Genomic DNA, 21,278 nt, shown 5'->3' on the forward strand with positions numbered 1-21,278 from the left:
GTGTGATACTCTTTATCAGTAATATTCTACCATACGTATAATTGTGCGTAAAATCTTTGATAATTGAATCCGAGTTCTATTACTAATAAAAATATCATATCATAATACTTACCGTAACGATACGAATAAATATGATCTATTAATTAAAAAAACTTTCTATATTAACTCTATCACTAAAACACGTAACGAAACAATTAGTCACCGTCCACGTGAGGTTTTCCCTGTGCAAGCAAAGAAAAAGACGTGGCAACACATCCAAACCGGTACACCTGCAAGCCTCGATGGCCTGACACACATGAGGCTCAAGTATGCAGGCAGCTGAATCCGGCGTGACAAACAACCACCTCCAAAACCGAACCCCCCTACACATAACAACGCACAGCATTTCCCCCCTCCTCTCCGGAAGAAGAAGAACATTCCAAGCAAATTATTCGGCTGCGAAAAGGCGGCCGAGGCGAGGCCAGGAGAGGAAAGAGAGGAGAAAAACCAGCGACAGCCAGCCACCAAACCCAAAAAAAAAACAAAAACCGGAGAGGAAGAGGGGAAAAAAAAAGCTTGGCGGAAATCAATAAAAAATTCCTCGCGTGCGAGGAAACCTCGAGACGCCAGCCAACGCGAGGAGGGGGGAAGAGGAAGAGGGAGGCAGCGGCGGCCGCCCCCACCGTCGGAATCTCTCGCTCGCGATCCCCAATCCGTGTGGGGGTGGGGGGTGTTACTTTCCTCCGATTCGCCGATTCGGCAGGCGCCGGCGGCGGGAGATCCCGCCGATCGGGGAGCTGCGTGGGGTGGGGGATTTCGGGTAGGTCGGGGTGGGGGCTTGTGCGATTGGGGGGGTTGAGGAGAGGAGAGGAGCGGAGCTGAGCTGAGCTCGGCGGAGGGGGAGGGGTGGTGGGGGCTGGATGCTGTCGGTGAGGAGGCGGCAGGAGGATGCGCGCGGCGTAGGGCTCCGGGGCGGAGCCGCGGGGGGCGGCATGGAGGACGACGCCGAGCTGGAGGAGGGGGAGGCCTACGGCGACGACACCGCCTTCGTCGACCCCGACGTCGCGCTCTCTTACATTGTGAGTGCCCAACCGAAATGCCGCGGTGTTTCGTCCCGCTGCCGTGGCTCCTATGCTTGTTTGGTTGTCATTCGTCGGATGCCAATTTAGCTTCAGGGAATTGATCGGTCAAATTTGTATGGAGAACAAACATGTCTCGTTCGATTTCCATGCTTCCTAGGAGCGATGCTGCCTCAGCACGTAGTGAAGTGATTGCATTGGTGAATCGTTTAAAATCGGGTCGATTCGTTGCTTTGGTTGTTGGAGACTGGAAGCTAGCATTTAAAGTTTGCTCTTTTTTTTTTGTTTCTTAGTAAGTGAAAATGATGATGGTGATGAGGATTCTATATTAGTCCAAGTAAATGCTTTGACGACGCTGTTATTATGTAATGAAATGTGAATCAATAATTTGTCCGGTTTCTCTAAGATTATACTTTATTTTATTTTTGATAGGCATACCATTTTATGTGATGGGGATCAATCTTTCCTCACTTTAAACTGCCAGGCCAAATTCCCTGGTGCTGTTACTTGGGTTTATTCCTGCAAGACTGTACATTCTATTTTTTATGGCAGGACTATGTGCTTCCTCGAGCAACTTTTCACGGATCGAATAACACTCTTTGTGTACAATGCACAGTGAATTAATTAAACATGCTTACGTTTTGAGTTTATTGTCAGCGGTTACTTTATATGTCCAGATACATACCACATGCCGTTATATTTTTTGACGGATGGAGTAGTAATTTCAATGCACTCTATATCCAAAGTCCTTTTTCCCTGAAGAAACGAAAAAGGAAAGGAAAATAAAAGGAAGAAATAATGAAACTTATGATTAACAAAACTCGACTGTACGCAGGGTGCCTTTTATGGATAACTTGCAACTGAATGCGATAAACACTAGCAACTTTAACCTGCCAAAATGATTCCTTTTTTGTTCTTGATGTGCCTTTTTTTTTTCAGGATGAAAAAATCCAAGATGTACTGGGCCATTTTCAGAAGGACTTTGAAGGAGCTGTATCTGCAGAAAATCTAGGTGAAGAGATATGAGTTGCTTCTGTAGTCATCTTCACTTTGGTAACTATAGAGACATTAAAACAGGAGATTAATGTATAACAGGATCGAAATTTGGTGGATATGGTTCATTTTTGCCTACTTACCAGCGTTCTCCTCTGCTCCAAACTAGAAGTCCACCTAAGGCGGCAAACATTAGCTCAAGATCTCCTTGTCACCAGCCTGCTGAGGTGCTTAACTTGGTTTTGACTTTAAACCTTCAGTGTTTTAAATTGATGTTCTAATGAGGTGATTTGTGATTTAGAGCATGTCCCAGAACACTTTGGCTGTGGCAGTTCCATCTGTTTCAAAACCTAATGGTTCCGTGGTGCTACTTTCTGACGATTCAAGTAAAAAGGAAGTACAACAAAGCACAAAAGTTGAAAGAGCCTCTAGCACCCATGATTCGTTGAATGGGCCAACTAAGTCTAGTGACCACAATAGATTTAAAGTCCGGATCAAAGTTGGTTCGGACAATGGCGTGGCAAGAAACAATGCAGCTATTTACAGTGGTTTGGGTCTTGATATTTCTTCACCTTCATCCGTAGAGGATAGCCCTGATGGCTGTGGGGGCCTCTCCCCAGAATTCAACAATGTGCCAACTGAATCTCCCCGTACCATTCTTCAGGTAAATTACTGCATGATAGCTATATGAGCTATTTGCTCTTACTTTTCATTATGCATGGTTCATACGAGTGAATAATTCTCTTCATTCTCTAAATATTTGGAACAGATCATGACATGCTTTTCAGTCCCTGGAGGGTTTTTGCTATCCCCTCTGCAAGGTAATCTTCTTCAACTGACACAAAAGGTTGTGCCTACATCAAAGAAATGGGAAACAAGTGTAAACATAGGAAATGTACATGAAGGGCATGCAGCTAAAAGGGTGAAATCTGATTCTAAGAAAAAGAAAGCTGTAGATACAAAGAGGTCAAAAAGCAGAAATGATATCAGTGCAGTTATGAAAAACGAGATTGATATAGAAACACCTGCTGGTCAAAAGATCGTATCGGAAGCTCTCAACATATCATTGCTGTCTAATCCCACAACCATGGAGGCAAAGGATGGGAGCCAGTTTGAAGAGTATCATATCCGAAACAACCTGGTGGGAAATAAAGATGCTCGATTGAAAGAACGGACCATCAACAGCGACTTGATGGCAATCAAACCTGAAAATGTCAAAGCCGAGGCAGCAGAATGTTTAGAAAACAGTGGCCTTGGCAGTTCAGAAATGGACATTTCAGCATCCAAGGGGGAAACGAAACTCAAGGCAGAAAAGGAAGAGGCGCATGTAGAAGACAGGAACACTACCAGTGAAAAAGACTTCCAATTGGATAGGAAACAAGAAAGAAAAATAAAAACAGAGAGTAAATGCAGTACCACTGGAGTTAACTTTGAAGGTAACAAGGTTATGAATGAAAAAACACCTGCTGTTGGCAGGAGCACAGGAAAGGTTTCTAGTAAAGAAACTTTAGTTAACGATATTAATGGAGAAAATGTCTCCAAAAGTGAAGTCAGAAGAATTCAGAAAGAGCAAAACATGAATGCTTCATCATCTTCTGATTTCCTGGAAGACGACAGGGGTGTCCTTTCTTCTGCTGCAGTTAAGGAGTGGAAAAATGATTCGCAATCCAAATCTAGCCATGCAGGAAAGAAACCCAAAGCAAAATCACATAGAGATGTTAGGGAGAGCTTGCCTGAAGGATCTTATGGAGGCAAGGATCATGATACATTGGAGAATGGAAGTGGCTTGGGAGAGTTACGACCAAAGGAGAAAATTTGGAAGAATGACAGTGAGAGGGATTCTGATATGCCTGGGACATCAAAGAGGGAAATTTCATCTAGTTTGAAGAATGATAGACACCCACCCACTGAGGAGCAGAAGATACATGTACCTCCATCTGCTAGTGCACCTACTGCAAACGCAGCTCCCACGCTTCCTGCCCCAGTCGTGATAGATGAACATTGGGTATGCTGTGACATATGCCAGAAATGGCGTCTCCTGCCGTATGAGATGAATCCTGCTCTGCTACCAAAGAAGTGGAAATGCAGCATGCAACAGTGGCTGTAAGTTCAACGGTTCAAATCCACATATAATGTTGAAATTTCATTCATCTTATCACTTTTAGCTCCCTCTTTATATTTCCTGCTCATTTTGCTGCCTCTATTATACCTGATTTAACCAATGAGTGTATCAGTATTCGGTAGTTACCATGTAACAAAGGGCACCATGTACATCCAGGGTTGTTTGGTTGCTGCCTTAAATTACTCCATCCGTTCTACTTTAGTTGTTGCCCTTGGTCACAGACAAGTCTATTATGCGTACACTTGATCATTATTTCTCCTAATTATATGTTCTCAATAAGTATTAAAGATATAATGGTAAAAAAATGCTTTTGGTGAGAAACATACTAATGCCATCACTAAAAATGTATTATATAGTTACATGTGGAATTTTCTTTGCGTTCTAACTCGAATGCGAGGAAATTTTTGGGTAGAGTGGTTAGTGGCTTTTGTTATGAGCATTAGTACTGTAGCACATGGCATCGTAGCATCAGATTAGGGGAGAATTTATCTTCGTAATATTATAGTTACCTAAATAATTAGTTAGTTCCTATGGTAGGGGGATTAGGTATTTGATATATTGTCTGTTAGTTAGGAAAATATAGTTATGTTAGGAGTTAGAGATATGGTTTGTTAGGAAAGTAGAGATTAAGGGGCAAGTTACTATTCACGTGAATAGCACCGTGGTACTATAGCACGAGGATTCCCTTATATAAGGGACCCATGAACGCCATAGTGATCAAGGAATAAATAATCATAAAGTTAGATTTAGTTTGATCAGAGTCTCGTAGCCATTGGGAGAAGCCCGGTGCCGACGAGAGCGATCTCGCATTTATCCTGGTCTTTGGACTCTTATCCTTTTTATGAATCATCGTCCATAACCCTAAAGGATTGGAGTTTGGATATATTCTTAAATGGTTTCTTGTGCCCCCTATATTGCACCTGAACTGCTTAGGCCATAGTTTAATTAAAAATATTTATACTGTAGTTAATGCTATTTTCTGCTATCTTGGAGTCTTCAGTGAGGCTCTATGTTGGTATGCATGAGCAATGTGATATTTATTCATGTTCATCCTATGTGGGACATTTTGCTTGTTTCTTGCTGAAAAACTATATTTTCCAATTTTGTTGGTATGCATGAGCAATGTAATATTTATTCATGTTCATCCTGTGTGGGACATTTTGTATGTTTCTTGCTGAAAAGCTATATTTTCCAATTTTGTTGGTATGCACGGCAATGTAATATTTATTCATGTTCATCCTGTGTGGGACATTTTGTTTGTTTCTTGCTGAAAAGCTATATTTTCCAACTTTTGCAGACCAGGGATGAACAGATGTGAAGTTAGTGAGGATGAAACTACCAATGCCCTGAATGCACTATATGTCATTCCAGCCCCCGGCAATGGCGTTGCTGCGGCTGGACATCCTCATGTTGCTTCTTCAGGGTTAACAACATCAAACACTTTGAGTCTAAATGGACATGTTGAACAAAGTAGGAAAAGGAAGAATGCCCTGAATGATGGAAATGGCTCCTTTGAGGGTTCTCAGCTAACACAGGCTTCAGTTCATCCACTGAGCAACCAACACGCTCCTACTAGAAGTAAAAACACTGCTGATAATAGCCAATTTCCTGCCGAGAGAGATTCTAAATCAGTTGACCATTTCATTGAAAAGAAAAGGTCCAAGAGCAAGAATCATGGTAGCTCTTCTGATGGAGGTTCTGTTTACTGTTCTTCTCTTCTCGCAGTTTTGTTTTCTTGATACATTATCTTCCCGTATGAATTCACCCTATCATGCATCAATTGGTTATGTTTCTTTTCTGAAGCTCTCCTTATTCAAATACAGGGCATCTCGGGGAAAGATCCAGGAAGCATTCAAAAGTAAAAAGCAGGAGAGAGATGGATCATGATGAATACAGAACTTCTAAGAAGCTTAAAAAAGAGGAGCGGCGCCATTGTGGCATAGATTCTACCCCTGCATGTGATTTAGCTAGTGGAGACGTTCCTGATGAAGCCAAAGCTTTGCCTGCAAAATCAATGGCCTTACAGGGTTCGAGTGAACGGAGTGATGTTCCTTCATCAAAGTATAAAAGTGTTTCTAAGTATAGTTCTTCAGAAAAATCTAAGAGGGCTAAGGACGGGGATGTTTTTCTTCCTGAAGACAAGAACAAAGAACATTTTTGCCCCTCAGATGTACAAAAATCAGATTTGTCTAGTAAGAAGAGGATAGTGAAGGAATGGGAGGAGAGTCAGCACAATTCAACAGCTCAGGTGAGAGTGTCTATAGTAAACCAAAGTTCTTCTGCCAAAGAAACCTTCAAGGATCAGAATTTAAAGGAAACTAAGTCAAAGTTAACAAAATCCGAAGAACCATTTGCCATGGCAGATTCAAAATCAATAAAATTTGCACATTCTAATCAAACTTCAACTTACAATGGGGGCAATCTAACTCATGAGCTATTTGAAGACAGCACACGTTTTGCTGTTAAAAGGGGTATGTCTGAACTACCAGAAAATCGGTCTTGTGAACAATCTCTGGATTTGGCTGAACCTGCCTCCAATGATTTAGCCTACTTTCAAACTGCAGCTGTAACTTCAAATTCTTCAAAGGCTTCAGGCTCACAGAGAAGGAAACAAAACTTTCAAGTTGCAAAAACTTCAATTGAGTCTGTATCTTCATCACCGCCTGGAATCTCTAACAATGACAAGGTCTCCCATAACAAAATATTGGGAAAGGACGGATCTATGTGTGCTAACACAAACAATACACCAAGCTCGGTGAAGTATCCAAATGCTGAAGTTATTGTAGATAATGTTCATCAGGCCAAGAAGTCACACGAGAGTATGCTTGCTAGCGAACCTGTTATGAATGATTTCTTGCAAGGGAACTCTGATAAAGATAATGATTTGTCTCAGTTAACTCAAGGCCATGCTTCCAATGGTATTATTTCAGGAAGGAGTTTGGATGATGATCTGCAGCATGCATCTGGGAGAAAAGATTCATCTTTGAAAGGCTCCAATTCAGGTAGAGGTCATAACCACTTGCATTCTGCGAACAAAAATAACTTGCTTACTGATGGCTCTTCAATACAAAATAAAATGACAAACTTGGACACTAAAAGCGATTCAGTGGTGCATGAAAACAAGAGAAGTGTTTCTTCTCTCCAAGACAGAAATGAATCAACCCATTACCCACCAGATGGAAATCCCCAGTCAGAGGTGTCACTTGGAAAAGAAAAGTCGCATCCCAAGGGCAACAAGCATGATCAAAATTCCAAAGCCCAAATGCTCCCCTCACCTCTGAAAGAAAGCAAAGTGGAATCCCACTCCGCTCCAGTAAGATCTAATGCATCAAAACCAACAGCACAGTTAAGGCGGGCCAGTGTTGAAAATGGAGGGCAACATGGCATTACAAAACAAGCAATTTCTAATCCTGCAGATACTTCCAGTCCAGTTAGGAAGGATAATAATTCAACTGGATATGCTCTTAAAGAAGCGCGGGATTTGAAACACAAGGCTAACCGTTTAAAGGTTCCTCACCTTAGCTCTCTCTTAGCTCATGCACATGAAAGTGATAGTTCTTGATATGTAAGGTTCTCACATTCTTTCTCTGCAGGAAGAAGGAAAAGAACAAGAAAGTACAAGACTTTACTTTGAATCAGCCTTAAAATATCTGCATGTTGCGTCAACATTGGAGCCTCCTCCAAGCATTGATGGCTTTAAACAATGTGATGCAGCTCAGAACTTGTATTCTGATACTGCAAAACTCTGCAAGTAAGCTATTGTTGTACTAATACGTATGCTGCATCTTGGAATACCTGTATTTGATCAACCAAAGTTTTCTTCCTCAAATACTTTGCACTTTCCTTATCCAAGGTGGAATTTCGCATATATCCCATTACATCTATCCATACCCCCACAGCTTGCATCGATTTATAGCATATTGGTCCAATATTTATAGCATATCTTTCCCACTATGCATCATTCAGTTAAAAGTGCCTAATATTTGGAAGCCCAATTCATTGCTATGGCGAAAGGTAATATAAATTGAGAGGGTGCATTTCGTTCATGAACTTGTAATGTAAATGTTTGTTTAGTGATTAGTATGATGACTAGTTGATGCCATCATTTCTGTCATTCTGTGGCCCTCTGCAATCTGCCACGTGTAATATTTTATAGTTACAGTCTTCTCCTGGGTTATAGTTATTTTGTTGTCTTGTTCATGAATACTATGCACGAAGAACCAGTCTGTACTGCAAATAAATTCCTGGGGGTTCCCTCGTGTTTTAAGTTGGATGTTAGTGTCTGAATTTTTTCTACTGCAATGGTCAATGGTCTGCCTGATGTTATTGTACTTAACTCATGTTTCGTCACTATATTAATTGATTCATACGATTGTCCAGCTTTGTTGGTCATGCATATGAGAAGTCCAGGAAGATGGCAGCTGCTGCTTTAGCATATAAGTGTGTCGAAGTAGCCTATCTCAAGGCTGCGTACTATAAATATCCTACCGCAAGCAAGGATCGGCAGATGTTGCAGGCAATTGTACAGGCTCCACCAGGTACTTGAACTTCAACACTGAAATTTAAATTATATATATTAATCTATCTTGCATTTTGAGATTTTTAAATACCTTTATTTGGTTTCAACACTGAAGATTATTCGGTTTTTCTTGAAAGTGCATATGCATCATACTATTTATATGTGCTGTGCCCAAAAATTCAGAATACCATATCCAATGCCCTGTTCTTGCTGGTGTTTCACTACTTCATTTCATATATTTGCGTATTTTCCAGGCATAGTCATCTTGTTACTGTTTCTTATCTGGATTGTGTTTGGGCTAACTTTTTTTTTTTTGCTTTGCTATTTACTTTCGTTTGCTACCTTTGTAGGTGAATCGCCATCATCTTCTGCTTCTGACATTGATAATTTAAATAACAATGGATTATCGAAGGGCCCTTCAAACAAGGATGCTAATTCACCCCAAGTTACTGGGAACAATTTGTTACTAGCTGCTCGCAATCAATCACACTTGATGAGGTTACTAGCCTATGTAAGTTATTTAATACCTTGATACACAGGCAGTTCAAAAAAAATCTGATTAGAGTGGTTATCTTTTTATAGTGTCAGATGAGTTCACAATCTGTTGTCTGTGCTGTAAGAAATAAAACCGTTGATTGTGATGGTATTAACAAATTGCAAGCAACAAAGCTAGGCTAGATTTTAACAAATGAGCATATTGCCATATCGAATAATTTTTGCCAGCTCATAAATAAGTTTTGGTTTGAAGGTGACTTGTAAAATGTTTACTGTGGTTTTTCTTTCTTTCTTAAGGATTTTACTTGCTTTACCTCCTGTCGTGATGGCAGTCCAAGACCCTTTGTTGCATAGCACTGCCATCATGTGGAGTCATATGGTGATGAACCAACCTATTTCCATTCCCCAAAACTAAAGAGGGGTTAGCTTTGGGATTAGAACCTGATGACCCTTAAACCCTTAACATATTATAAATTGACAGAAGTCTACTTATAGTGCATCATGCTTTCATCAATTACACTTTGGATCTGATGACCTTGTTGCTGTTCTTAGACAAATGATGTCAATTGTGCCTTCGATGCAACTCGGAAGTCACAGATGGCAATTGCGGCTGCTGCTGGCAACCAAGATAATGGAATAGATGGTCTTTCTTCAGTGAAAACAGTTTTGGATTTTAACTTCCAAAGTGTGAATGATCTACTAAGACTTGTGCGGCTTTCAATGGAGTCCATCAGCTGCTGACATGTTTGGAATCCAGGAAAATGACATCCCTTTACAAGGTTCTGTTGGATGTTCATTCCATGTTTGAGTTATGTCATGGACTTGCCGGTAGCATATAGTTCCAAAATTCAACTGCATGAGATGCTTAGGTCCTCTCATTTAAGTGTGCTGGTTAATCTGTACATGAGGTGTTTTGTCTTCTCTTCTATTCTGGAGGCGGTCTGTTCTTTTACACCATTGCTAGCATCTACTTGGATGATTTTATCTGTGAGGGAGGCAGCTGAAGATGTGCTTTGCACTTATCAGCTTGAGTTGGCTTTGAAGACTGCTACTTACAGACTGCACTTGATAAGCTTATACACAATGCTACTGGAAAGCAGTTCCTTTCTAGATAATTTTCTTTCCTCCGTGCTGTATATGATGTCTTTTCGTCATGGAGTTGACTTATGGTAAATAGTACCATATGTTCCTTTCAGAATGACAGGATGGTGGGTTTCTACTTGGCAATTTTGATGGTATGTTTCAGTTAAGAAATAATTTAAGTTCAACATGCTCTCCGTACCCCTAATGTCTATGTAATGTTTGATTCTTGAGCAGGTCAGAGGAGAGCAGTGTCAATTAGTGTCTTAACCAAGAAATCAGCCACTGGTGTTTCTTTTTCATTGCCTCTTCTTCTGGATGAAGTCCAAGCAGGTACCCTTCACTGATGCTAGTATCTTAGTTCGTTCTAACCCTGCTCCTCAAAATAGTGTGGAACAAAATGACTTGGAATGACTTGGGCTCATGTTATTTTGTAGAGGTGAAAGCGACCTTTTTCTCATTGATACTGTCCCTTGATGACGTATTGTTTGTTATATAGGGTCCGTATGGCCTTTGCAGTAAATGTTACGTGTTGAAACAATAATCACGTAACGCTTTCTACTTTTATACTACAGTCTACATATGCCTACACAGCACCACCAGTGTATTATTTTTAGACCCAAAACTAGAACGGAAGCCAGGAACATCCACTATACAGATGGCAGGGCCTGAACTGAAATGATTCACCCAATCTTTTCGCCTATGCTTATAAGCCAAAATTTAAATTTTTAACCTTAAATTTAGAGTTTTTAGGGTTTTTTCACCCAAGTTTATTTTCTAGCCTTAGCTTTTAGATCGTTTAAGAATACATATATAAAATTTTTATTCATAAATTATTTTTTATTGCAAATATGATGTTTGACTTTTTCCATGAAATACCCAAGCAATCTCCCCCAAGATTACCATTTTCTAGTCCTCATTTACTAACTGTAATAAGGTCTTTTCCTTGTTCAGGTTTCAAAGAAGAAATCACTTGGACCATCACCTGTGTATGAACAATGTACATACATTTTCGTGTACAATAGGCTAACTCGTTCCTTCATTATCAAAATCACGACTATAACGAGCTACCAGCACATGTACATGTATATATACCTGAATGGTCGGACCTTTTGTCTTGCGTGCTGGTACACTCGTGACACCAATGTACCTTTAGTCCCCATTTTTTCTTGTTGCAAATTTTGTTAGTTTCACATTAGTTGTCGAGATGTCAGATGTGATAGAATTTATCTTGGACTGGAAATGTGTCGCAGAGCGCAAAAATAAGCCCTGTATCCTGTACTGTTTGTAGCGCGAATTGCTTCTTCAGTCCTGAGTAAAGTGATGCTAAAATTTCGTTATGCAACTCTCCTTTTGTTGATTCTGCAAATGAAGGCTGCAGTGCAAATGGGTTTAATTTATGGTTCAATTTCGATCAGAAACCTCGAAATTCTATCTTGGTTACCCTAATGATTTTTAAACTGAGGTAATCTTACATTTCCATTTGCGAACAATTCTTGCGAAATTTCATCTCCCAGCCTAGCCCCTCGGCCATTGCATATATCTCTTCCGTGAGCGGATGCGTCGTGTCGTCCGACGAAAACCTGTGCAAATGCAGCGCCTCGTCGGCGCCGGCGCCGGCGTCCACCCAGCTGAACCCGATCTCCTTCTTGACGCCTCTGTCCCGCATCTTCCTCCTCACCCTGGCGACGCCGTCCCAGTCGCCGACGTCGGCGTAGATGTTCGACAGCAGGACGTAGGCGCCGGACCCCGTCGCCTCCGTCTCCGTCAGGACTCCGGCGACCCTCTCGGCGATCTCCGCGTCGCCGTGGATCCTGCAGGCTCCGAGCAGGCTCTGCAGAGCCGACATGGTCGGCCCGGCCGGCATCCGCATCATGAGCTCCTCGGCCTCCGCCAGCCTCCCTGCCCGGCCTAACATGTCGACGACGCACGCGTAGTGCTCCGGCCACGGCTCGACGCCATGGTTGGCGGCCATCGACTCGAAGATGTCCCTGCCCGTGTCGACCATCCCTCCGTAGCGGCAGGCCGTGAGGACGGCGAGGAGCACGACGCCGTCCGGGGCGACGCCGGAGTGCACCATGTCGCCGAAGAGGCCCATGACGGCGCCGTAGCTGCCGTGCTTGGCGTTCGCCGAGATGATCGCCGTCCAGGCGATGAGGCTCCTCTGCTCGGTCTCGTCGAACGCCCTCCGTGACTCCTCCAAGCTGCCGCGCTTCGCGTACATGTCGATGAGGGGGCCGGCGACGAACTCGCCGCCGTCCAAGCCCAGCTTGAGAGCATTGCAGTGGTACATCTGGCCGTACGCCATGGACACCGTCTCGACAGTGGTGACCGCGCTGAGGACGCTCGCAAACGTGATCTCGTTGGGTGTCAGGCACCTGGCCATGGACGAGAAGAGCTCGAGGGCGTCGTCGCACCGGTCGTTCTGCGCGTAGCCGGAGATCACGGCATTCCAGGCGATGATCTCCCGGCGAGGCATGAGATCGAACACCATCCTCGCGTCATCCATGCGCCGCGCCTTAGCGTACATGGTGATGAGGCTGTTGGACGCCGCCGCTTCGCCGGACAACGCGGCCTTGAGGCATGCCGCGTGGACCATCTGCGCTTCCGCCGCCGGGCAGTCCGCCAGCAGCGCTGACATGAGCGCCACGAAGGTGACCTCGTTCGGCGGCACGCCGTCTCGCCGCATGCCATTGAACAGCGCGACGGCGTCCTCGCCGTCCATGGAGATGGCCGTGGTCCACGAGATGACGTCGCGCTCGCTCATGGCGTCGAAGAGCCTCCGGGCGCAGGCGGGAGCGCCGCACTTGTAGTACATCGCGACGAGCACGTTGCCGATGGAGACGTGCCCCTCGGCGCCCAGCTTCAGCGCAAAACCATGGACTTGCCGGCCCAACTCGAGCTTCCCCTCGTCGCCACACGCCGGGATCACAGTGCAGACTGATATCCGGTCAGGCCGCACGCCGCCGTCCCTGAGCATCCGCCGGAACACGCCAATCGCCTCAGACGGGCAGTCGCCGTCCTGCATGAGCCCGCAGATCAACGCGTTCCAGGAGATGGCGTCCCTCGCCGGCATATCGTCGAACACCCTGCTGGCCTCCTCGAGAGACCCTCCCCGTGAGTACGCCGTGACGAGCGCATTGCCGACGAACACATCGGCGGCGAGCCCGAACCGCCAGGCCATCGCGTGCAGCTGCCGCACGAGGACGTCCTCCCTCCTACCAGCAGCCAGCGAAAGCACGACGGTGCACGTGACGGCGTCGGGCCGCACGGGGCCGGAGCGCAGCATCCACGACGCGAACTCGAGCGCCTCGGCCGGGTCGGGGAACGCGGAGAGGATGGTGTTGTAGGAGCTGACATCCCGCGCCGGGGCGGTGGCGAACACCCTGAAGGCGGAGGGGAACGACCCGGTCTTGGCGTAGCGGGCGGCGACGGAGTTGGTCACGGCGGCGAAGCCGTAAAGACCGGTGGTGACAGCGACGGCGTGGAGCGCCGGGAGGGAGGCCGGGTCGGACGCCCAGACGGCGGCCGAGAAGGCGATGGGGGAGACGACGCGGAGGCGGCGGGGCGTGTTCGCGGCGGCCGCCGACGGGTGGGGAATTCTGTCGAACGGGTGGTGGGCGGCAGCGGTGGAGAGCGCGCGGATCCGCAGCCGCCGCAGTGGCATCGTTACGACTAGGAGATAAAGTTGGCACCCCTCTCAACTCGGCCCAAACAGTCCAGTGTGAATTTCCCCACCAAACCCCTCCTCCTCCTCTCCGGCCGCTTCAGTCCTTCGCGGCCATGGCGTCGTCCGCTGCCGCCGTGCGGCCGTGCTTCCTCTCCTCCCCTCACCGGAGCGCCGCCGCGCAGGTAATCTTTGTGCGCTTCTCAGGCCGTAACTCCTGTGTCGTGGGCAATCCAATTCGTCGAATGCATTGTGGTAATTGGGAAAACATCGCAACACGGGAATAGTAAATTCTCAGGGGAATTTGCTAGCCAGTTACTCTCAGATGTTACCACTGCATTTTTAGTCTCGATGAAATCTGTGTACTTCAAGGCGTACTGTTAACTCTGTAGCTGCAGTTTTGTTGCTCAAAAATTTTCTCGCCTCTTTTTCTTCCAAAGAACCCAAAAGCAAAAACACATAACCAAAAGAGAGAAAAAAGGGATGATAAGAACAAAGCGCCTCGGCAAGGCCCTCCTAGAACAGAAGCCTACTTGTTCAAACTTAAAAGTAGTTCAGTCTGAACTTAAAACAACAAGGAATTTACTTGTAGTTGTTGAAACGTTAAGGGCTCCTTTCCTTGGGAACGCAGGAAACAGTACAATTCCTCCAAAACCGAATAGGCGCTATGTGTTTTATGACTAGTTGCTCGTAATTCTGTCTCGTTTTTGCATTTATCCAGTTGCAATGTAACCTGATGCTTCTTTCAGGCAGAGTTTCTTGATACACTGGAGTCCGACACAAAAAATGTTTTTTATGTTTGTTTTCCTTGTATTAAAACCTCATCAGCCACCCCGTACAACAAATCACTGATTTCTGAACCATTTGGTGGTTAAACCTAAAGACTTCTGACTAGTTCTTATTTATATTCAACTGTTATCTGTTTATTCTTGGAACAGGCATATCAAATTTTTCCCATGATAAAGTTTCAGCGGAAGCGACACATCAGACGTAAGTACCGACATTCTTTAAAATTTGCACACTTCAGTGACAGGAATTTGAACTTGTGATTCATACTTTGGTTTCACATCGTTTCACTGAAATGGTTGGGATAAATTTTCTGACTGCAGCTGCAGGTTCACACAGGTCCAGGAGCCTTGTTGTTTGCAGAAGTTCAGGTTTCTCTGCAAAAGCATCTACTTTCAGCAGACCTGCATCTGCTTACACTCACAATGATCTATCTAGGATACATTTCTTCGATTCTCTTCTAAATACACATGTCGGGATCTCTGGATATTGGGTTGGCCCTGATATGGATGATGGCTGCGGTATTGTTGTCGCAATTCTCCAAAGAATTGGATGATACTCTCAACTTGTGATTAAACCAGGTGATTTTTTCTGGTATTCGAAGATAATCTATATGTCCTAGATCACCACCACATTAAGGATATGTATAACTTCTTTTTAGAAAATGACTTCTTAGGGTTGTATCATTTCTCATATGAATCAATGTGCCACTGAAAATGGTTTAATCATCTGCAATTATTGGTATGTCTGCAATATTGTATTGTGGATTATATTCTAGTTGGCCTAAAAGTGCAAGCAGGCTCGTTTAAATAAATGTGCACATGATAGTGCGATAGAGACATCAGTCTTTCATCTCAAGCTACTTGGCACTAATTCACAGAATCATAACGATGTTTACAAGCTACTAGTATGAAAGATATTTCTTTTTTGATATTACGAGGATTATTTTACGGTGCTCTCTATTATTCAATTTCGGCTGTTCATTTATTTTCTAGTTTAATAGATCATATCTATTTATAGTTCTATCTCAACTATTGGTAATATAATATTTTTTTACTTGTAGTAGAACTCGAATCTTGACAGCTAAGAGTTATTCTAAGACTATAATCTATCTATCTATCTATAAAGACAGGCTTGAAAGGAGACTTCACGTTTGCTATAGGGACTAGAAATTCCCATGTTAATCGAAGAAAAAAAAATATGAACCATTAGATCACAGTGGGTCCAGATTATATAATGGTGTAGATTATAAGGTATATTAGAAAAATAATTATATTTGAACTCATGCTAAGACGTTGAATCAGACACTAGATCGAGGACTCGATCGATAGATCGGCTAATTAGCTAATATACGTACGTGTACATGCCTTTTAAGTCCCAGACCGTACTCCAATCTAAGTAGAAATACAAATTTGGGTAAAAAAAAAGAAAACTATTAAGAAGTGCCAATGCAGAAATACAATTTAGCAAAATCTAAAATTTGCATTAGTTTTTTAAATAAAATAATATCGAGATAGAAATCCATGTATAAATAAATTTTATAAAAATATGAAATTAAGACTGAAAATAAAAATAAGTATTATTGATAGAAGAGTCCATGTAAAAGTAATTTTGATTTGCCGTCATAGGCCAGGGCCAGTTGGAAAGTATGTATTAGATAGCTAGGGCTACCAGGGCTAAGAGGAATAGCTTTTGATCAGTTGCCTGCTAAAAGGCCTTTCTATCATTATCGGAAGTTCTTTTTCTCACCTGATCCGCACAATGCCACCAAAGGTAAGGATCATCATTAAATATTTTAAGAATTTTAAAGAGAAAAATCCACATAGAGATAGAATTTTGAAGTGTGTAAATTTGGTGAAAGAAGGTTCCACATTCGCTATGTATGCTAGAAATTACCACATAAATCTAGATCATAATATATATAGATGATATAGTTTAGATTTGTTATATAAAAGGAAAGCAAATAGATCATACAGGCTAGGACCGTATGGCCGGTGGATAGATTAACCTCTCAAAAAAAGAACTGATTTTGTAGATTGATCTTCTCACCAGCCACTGCAAAGCACGGTAAATGATGACTCGGGAAAAAGTATTACTGGATCATCGCTGGAAGAAAATAAAGAAGAAAAGAAACTCTCGAGATGTTATGCAAATCATGCATAGTGCACAGACAACCTGGCTTTGAGCAAAACAATTTATCGATACTAATAGATATAACAATGACATTAAGGTTTGAAAAACAGAAAAATGATCATGGTGATCTCATATTTTAACGGTCAAGATCAAATAGCAAATATAGATAAAAAGATATGTTAAGATTTACAAAAGTAATCAAATAAAGCATTGTTTTCAATTAATATTGTTTTATTTTTCAGACTCCACCAATCGGAAGGAAGCAGGTAAAGAAAAAATACCAGCCATACCAGGCAACAACAAAATAATAAAAACGAGTCCATATATAACTAATGTAGGTCTGTAGCTGCCCGTCATTATTATTGATGATTTGCTTTTTTTATTTGTCCTATCTAACATGTAGTACATATATGAGCATAGAATAGTTTGAATTTGAATCGAATAAGGTGTTGAGAAAAAAATGATAGATGGACGTCTGCCGAAAGAATTAGCTTCCAAATAATATTCTTATCTCTTTCTCCAGTCAATCTCTTTTATAAATCCCTAATTGTTATTTAATAAATTTATATAATTTGGGGTATGACGTTTATTCTGAAGGCTAAAAATTACAATGTTCATCAGAAAAAAAGAGAAAAATCTACGTCATTGATATATCATGGTGATATCATATTTTAACGGTCAAGATTAAAGAGTAGATATAGATAGAAAATTTTATGTTAAGAGTTGTAGAAGTAATGAAATAAATCATTGTTTTTAATTAACATTGTTTTATGTTTTCCTGACTCCACAGATCGGAAGGAAGCAGATAAAAAAAGGCAAGACATACATGGCTCCACACCATACTAGTAGGCAACAACAAAATAAACATCACGTCTATGATTTTTTTTACGAAGTCATTAGATTAAATATTAGAAAAAATCTCAGACATAATTTTTATGTAAAGAACGTCGATACCATTAGATTATGGTGGATCAAGATTGATTGCATACATATAAGTAAAAAAATGCCGTGTAATTAACAGAGTTATATTGAAATGACAAACAATTAAGATAATTAAAAGTACAATGAGAGTTTGCAAAAGAAAGAAATTAGAACATAATATAAGTAAAATATATAAATAAATTAAATCTAGCCGCGCAAATACGCGGGCCATCCAACTAGTATTGATAATAAAATACTATCGAACATCATATAACTACTCAAATTATAAAAATAATTAAAAAAACGACTTGCCAAAGCAAGTCTTCTCGTCAACTTACCATGAGATGAAAAGCTACCAATGTTGGGAGGGAACAGTCACTGAAACTGGGTCCCACACATTCCTATATAGAGTAGTTAGTGTACGTACGCCTGGAGGTAGCCATCGCCATCTAATTAAGCTCAAGCTAAGCTGAGGTGACTGGCCATGGCGTACAGGGCCGGCGCCCCTGGAGGTGACGCTCATCTCGGCGAGGAACCTCAAGAAGGTGAACCTGATCACTCCCATGGAGGTGTACGCCGTCATCTCCGTCTCCGGCAACCCGCTCACGCGCCAGTGCACCCTCCCCGACCGCTACGGCGGCCGGCACCCGGCGTGGAACGCCACGCTCCACCTCGCCGTCCCGGCCTCCGCCGTGTCGGGCGCGTTCCTCCACGTCCTCCTCCGCACCGAGCGCGCCCTCGGCGACCGCGACGTCGGCGAGGTGTACGTCCCCCTCGCTGACCTGCTCGCCACCGCCGCCGCCGCCGCCGGCGACGACGTGCGCGGGCTCCTGCACCCGCCGCAGCTCGCGCCCTGCCAGTACGAGGTGCGCAAGGTGAAGAGCACCGATCCATGCGGCATGCTCAGCCTGTCCTGCCGGCTAGGCCCCGTCGTGGCGCCGGCGGCGGCGGACACCGCTGTTGCTGCTGCTGCCCCGGCGTACCTGGTGGTGCCGTGCTACGCAAACGCGCCGCCTTATGTCTGCTTGTCGCCGGCCAATCCCGCCCTCCGTGATGCAGTGTCGCCGCCGCGCAGGAAGAAGGGTGGCTTCGGGCAGTGGTTCGGCGGCGCCGTTGGCGAAATGTTGACCGGCGGCGAGATGATGTCGTCGGACACGGCGGCTTACGAGGCCGGGGTGGCTGACGGCCGAATTGTCAAGTTTTAGTTAATTAGATTAGGGTTTCTTCAATAAAATTCGGAGTCTGCTTGTAGCCTTCTCAGCCCTATCAAAAGTTTGAATTTTAATCTTAATTTTAGAGTTAGTTTCGGGATTTTTCTAATTGTAGTCTATTTTGTAGCTTTGGTATTTGAATTTAGTAACATAAGTACTAAAGTTTCTATAAAATAATTTTTGTTGCTTTGTTCGTTTTTATATGGCTTATCCTCCATAGCAAAACAATAGTCAACCGAATTTTGAAGTTGTTTCTAAAAAATAATTCAAACAAATTATGATGTTTCTAAGAAAAATCAAAAGAATTTCTAAGTTTGATCCACGTATTTCCCTTGGCGCTAATGAGGCCACTTATGAAACATACTATTGCAAAAACACCGAACACGGAGATAGAAAAACGCATGCATAGAATGCATATAATTTCAAAACTTTATTTTGGTCGACTTAGGATAACACACAAGAATCCAGGATCATAAGAAAAACAAAATATTATATTTTGAACGCCATGCTTATGTTTCTTCGAGATCTCTATAGGATGGTTCATTTCATAAGAATTTTATAGAAAATAATATAATTAATACTTCCCCGTTTAAAAATAAGTTCATATTTCTAGTTTAAATTTAAACTAGAAAATAAACTTATTTTATGACAAAGGGAGTACTTTAATTCTAATAAATACTTGAAAGCTTTTCCTATAGGATTCCAGTTTTCTATGTTCGATCTTTTCCTATAAATCAAAGGGGGCCTTAGTACATGTACCTTTACTAAAATTGCTCTGTTTGATTTTTTATGCCAAATAGCCAAATGATTTATGATAAATATTTGAGAGTACACACAAATGAATTAGCAAGCATAAAACATGAATTTGAAACAATTTTACGAGAAATCATATATAGAGAGTTTCTTATATAGAGAGTACCATTTAGTAGTTTAAGAAAAATGTCCTCATTCCATTCTGTTTCATTAAGATGAAAAGAGAATGTCCTAGAATTAAATGATCAAAACCCACTGGAACACAAAAATAATCCAATAAACTAGACGCAACAGAAAATTGACGGATTGAAGTGAATTGAGTGTAGCTCAGTTGGTTAGGCTCCGTGTGGTGGAACTTGACCATACGATTCAAGTCCTGCACTTGATATGAGTATTCATATTTACATCTAATTATTTTTTATAGTAGGAGATGTATCCATCGGTATTAAGATATCTATGATGACTTCGTTAATCTCATTAGATGTTAGTGTAGTCTTCAACTGTGCTTATGGGAGATGTGTAAGTGAGCATGATGGTATAAACAACTGTATTTTTTTAAGAAAAAAATAGATTAAACCATAGTTTGGACCCCTTTAAACCTATCCTTTATTTTAGACCGACATATTTGTCATTTTCGTGATTTGAACCACCAAGGTTCTTTTCTAATAATGTCTAGCCTCACCCTAGCAAAAAAAATATAGACCCCATATATATAGGGAACTTGTTGGTGTACAGGACTCGTTAATTGAAGTATTGAAAAAGTTATTTTAGGTGATCTAAATTGCAACAATAATAAATTTACCTGGCCTAAAATAAAAGGATAAATTTAAGATTGGTCTTAGGTATCCACCAATACGACAAAAGATGGTACAAATTGCAATTTAATTAAAAAAACAAACTGAGGGAGACAGCAGAAACAACATGCACGTTCTTGTCCCGCTCAGATTATCGATCGCCTCTGGATATAGATGAATCAATTCTGTCCACCTTGCACAGGAGACTCTATACTGAATATAACTGATGATCACTGCGAAAAATACCGCATCAACATTATTCACGCACGATCTTACGTGCCCAGCACTAACCTGCCGGCCCCGGAGACCAGTCAGGATTCTGTGGTTACTATCTGTCTCGATCGGTTAGGCATTATTCATCTATGGATTATTATATGTAATGCAATGTTAACCTTGAGCATCTACATCTTCAATTCAGTTTTGCGTCATGCGTGAAGTCATGATGATGACTCGATAATGAAGTTTTAAGATGAGCACAGTAATATATACTTCCTGATTCTCTTGTTCGGTTTCAAAGGAAAGGTTTTTTCTTGTGGATTTTTTTCTTGTCTCCCTCAGTACCTAAATGTTTGACGCCGTTGACTTTTTAATACACGTTTGACTATTCATTTTATTTAAAAAAATTCCATAATTATTAATTATTTTTATATCATTTTATTTATTGTTAAATATACTTTTATGCATGTATATAGATTTACATATTTTATTAAAAAAATTGAATAAAATGAACGGTCAAACATGTATTA

At 42.3% G+C, this 21,278-nt stretch overlaps 4 protein-coding genes across 4 annotated transcripts; 3 read left to right on the top strand and 1 right to left on the bottom strand.

The window, feature by feature from the left end:
• Nucleotides 1-341: 341 nt before the first annotated feature.
• LOC102703417 (cysteine-tryptophan domain-containing zinc finger protein 7) lies at nucleotides 342-11,657 on the top strand. Its single transcript, XM_006658886.3, has 13 exons — nucleotides 342-1,058; nucleotides 1,998-2,070; nucleotides 2,154-2,278; nucleotides 2,353-2,715; nucleotides 2,821-4,154; nucleotides 5,471-5,868; nucleotides 5,997-7,681; nucleotides 7,767-7,924; nucleotides 8,554-8,711; nucleotides 9,043-9,203; nucleotides 9,740-10,422; nucleotides 10,505-10,600; nucleotides 11,222-11,657. The coding sequence occupies exons 1-11, from the start codon at nucleotides 900-902 to the stop codon at nucleotides 9,926-9,928; spliced, it is 4,803 nt and encodes a 1,600-aa protein (XP_006658949.2). The 5' UTR covers nucleotides 342-899; the 3' UTR covers nucleotides 9,929-10,422; nucleotides 10,505-10,600; nucleotides 11,222-11,657.
• On the bottom strand, nucleotides 11,600-13,940 carry LOC102703708 (pentatricopeptide repeat-containing protein At4g32430, mitochondrial). Its single transcript, XM_040525945.1, has one exon. It carries the CDS (start codon nucleotides 13,932-13,934, stop codon nucleotides 11,739-11,741), a length of 2,196 nt encoding a protein of 731 aa, XP_040381879.1. The 5' UTR covers nucleotides 13,935-13,940; the 3' UTR covers nucleotides 11,600-11,738.
• Nucleotides 13,941-14,032: 92 nt separating this feature from the next.
• Nucleotides 14,033-17,767, top strand: LOC102703991. The gene is made up of 4 exons (XM_015839637.2): nucleotides 14,033-14,119; nucleotides 14,873-14,924; nucleotides 15,044-15,301; nucleotides 17,644-17,767. The coding sequence occupies exons 1-3, from the start codon at nucleotides 14,051-14,053 to the stop codon at nucleotides 15,274-15,276; spliced, it is 354 nt and encodes a 117-aa protein (XP_015695123.1). The 5' UTR covers nucleotides 14,033-14,050; the 3' UTR covers nucleotides 15,277-15,301; nucleotides 17,644-17,767.
• Nucleotides 17,768-18,118: 351 nt separating this feature from the next.
• Nucleotides 18,119-18,979, top strand: LOC107304575 (protein SRC2-like). Its single transcript, XM_040526344.1, has 2 exons — nucleotides 18,119-18,197; nucleotides 18,270-18,979. Exons 1-2 carry the CDS (start codon nucleotides 18,119-18,121, stop codon nucleotides 18,977-18,979), a joined length of 789 nt encoding a protein of 262 aa, XP_040382278.1.
• The last annotated feature ends 2,299 nt before the right edge of the window (nucleotides 18,980-21,278 follow it).

This window comes from Oryza brachyantha, chromosome 7 (genome assembly GCF_000231095.2).
Source record: "Oryza brachyantha chromosome 7, ObraRS2, whole genome shotgun sequence".
Taxonomy (NCBI): domain Eukaryota; kingdom Viridiplantae; phylum Streptophyta; class Magnoliopsida; order Poales; family Poaceae; genus Oryza; species Oryza brachyantha.